We start from the raw sequence: 2,042 nt of genomic DNA, 5'->3' as shown, positions 1-2,042 counted from the left end.
AACAATGCTACGAATGTATCGCAGAGTTAGAGGAACACAGCCGTGTCAAGCGTCCAAGGCTATCCATCGGTAACAGACAATCGCTGGTGGCTCGAATCGCGCGACTCGAGAGTGTCAAGTGCCAAGTTGAAAGACGATTCGTACATTTCGGGGGTGGCGGTGCAAGGCCTTCTTCGAGAGTGCAACTGTCATGGCGCGAGATCGACACCGCGTTCGAAAACCGCGTGCTTACCGGTGTGGTGATTAACGCGGAGTACATTGAACCGCGGAAATTTCTCGATGACGCTCGCGATATCGTGATCGAGCACGTGCGAGACGCTATCGAACGCTATAATTGTGTAAAGGCGAATACCGCGTTCAACGGAGAGTTTGTGGCAGGTGACAAACGCACAAATAAAAGCATAAACACAAAAAACTGTGAACTGTTTATTGCAACGGACCTACAACAGTGGTACGAGTCGCGCGTAATCGGTCCGACTCTTGCTGAACTCGAAGAATTTCAGGAGCGTGATAGCGGGTGGGCGCTGTCGCGTATACACAACTTGACTATTAACGTGAACAAATGCAATCCTATGCGCGCGGGATGCCATATAGACATGCCAGAAGTGGTAAAACGAAAGAAAGCGGTGATCAACGTACAATCCATGGACAATGCATGTTTCGCGTGGTCGGTGGTCGCTGCTCTCTATTCCAACTGAAAGACACGCGGAGCGCGAGTCGTCGTATCCGCATTACAGTGATGTGTTAAACCTGCGAGACATTCCAATGCCAATGACATTAAGTGGTATCAAAAAGTTTGAACAATTGAACAGTATTTCCATCAATGTATACAGCATCGATGAAAAGAACAATTGTGAACGCGCAATCGTACCGCTACGAGTTGCTGACGAGAAGAAGGAGAAGCACGTGAACCTATTATACCTGCAAGATCAGGGGGGTGCCGACGTGGGTCACTTCGTCTGGATAAACAATTTATCTCGCCTCGTCAGTTTTCAACTCAGCAAGAAGGAGCACAAAAAGCACATTTGCGATCGGTTAGTATCAATAAAATTTGTGAAAAATTGTTTTATTTGAAAAAATATATATAAAAATGTTTGTCTTTCCAGATGTTTGCACTACTTTAGCTCCAACGTCAAGTTGCAAGCCCACAGCGTAGACTGTCAACAGCTAAATGACTGCGCGATCATATTACCCAGCGAGGAGGACAAGTGGCTCAGTTTTAACAATCACAGTAGAAAAGAACGTGTGCCGTTTGTCGTCTACGCCGACCTTGGAGTGTATCCTGAAAAAGATGAATACGAATCCGAAGACATATCAGCACCATGAAGTATTTAGTATCGCTTATTACCTGCACTGCTCATACGACGACTCGCTATCAACATATCAGTTTCGTCGTGACATGGATTGCATCGCATGGTTCGCTGACCAACTAGAAGAATTAGCATATATCGTGTAAAGAATATTCTGTCGAGTAATGTTCCCATGCAAACACTTTCGAAAGAACAGTATGAGAAATTTAATAGCGCTATGCACTGTCACATATGCGAGAAACCGTTCACGCCAGACGACACTCGGGTGCGCGACCATTGTCATCTAACCGGACAATATAGAGGCCCTGCACATTCAAATTGTCCCTATCTAAAAAAGGCATGTAAGTCGATTAGTCGCATATCTCGAAGTATTGTTGCCGCTTTTCCGCGATGCTGATTGGCTGTCTCGCTTGTGCGATACGATACATGTGTATTGACAGTTTGAAGGTTGACGGCTTATATAAAGGTTAATAGAAAAAGAAGAGAGGAAAAGAAGAGAGAAAAAAGGAGAAAGGAGACAAGACAAGTAAGTAATATATTGTGTTGTCTATATACAGGGTGTTTCAGGGTTAAATGTCCTAACTTAAAATATGAACTTAGGACCTCAAAACAAGAAAAAATTTTCCTCTGGAGATATGTCCGTAAACGCTTTGTTTAAGAGATATTGAAACATCTAAAATTACGAATAGGAATGATAAATTTATTATACGATTGCTAATAGAAACTTGTTTT

The 2,042-nt window shown here is 43.6% G+C and overlaps 1 protein-coding gene across 1 annotated transcript; it reads left to right on the top strand.

The window, feature by feature from the left end:
• Positions 1–492: 492 nt before the first annotated feature.
• LOC105564195 lies at positions 493–2,035 on the top strand. Its single transcript, XM_012016411.1, has one exon. The coding sequence runs from the start codon at positions 652–654 to the stop codon at positions 1,072–1,074; it is 423 nt and encodes a 140-aa protein (XP_011871801.1). The 5' UTR covers positions 493–651; the 3' UTR covers positions 1,075–2,035.
• The last annotated feature ends 7 nt before the right edge of the window (positions 2,036–2,042 follow it).

This window comes from Vollenhovia emeryi, unplaced genomic scaffold (assembly GCF_000949405.1).
Source record: "Vollenhovia emeryi isolate VEMERY1.0 unplaced genomic scaffold, V.emery_V1.0 DF944077.1, whole genome shotgun sequence".
Classification (NCBI taxonomy): domain Eukaryota; kingdom Metazoa; phylum Arthropoda; class Insecta; order Hymenoptera; family Formicidae; genus Vollenhovia; species Vollenhovia emeryi.
This window is presented reverse-complemented; position numbering and strand designations above follow the sequence as displayed.

Coding starts and splice junctions, on each gene's coding strand:
- LOC105564195 (XM_012016411.1), top strand. CDS start 652: ATGCATGTTTCGCGTGGTCGGTGGTCGCTGCTCTCTATTCCAACTGAA.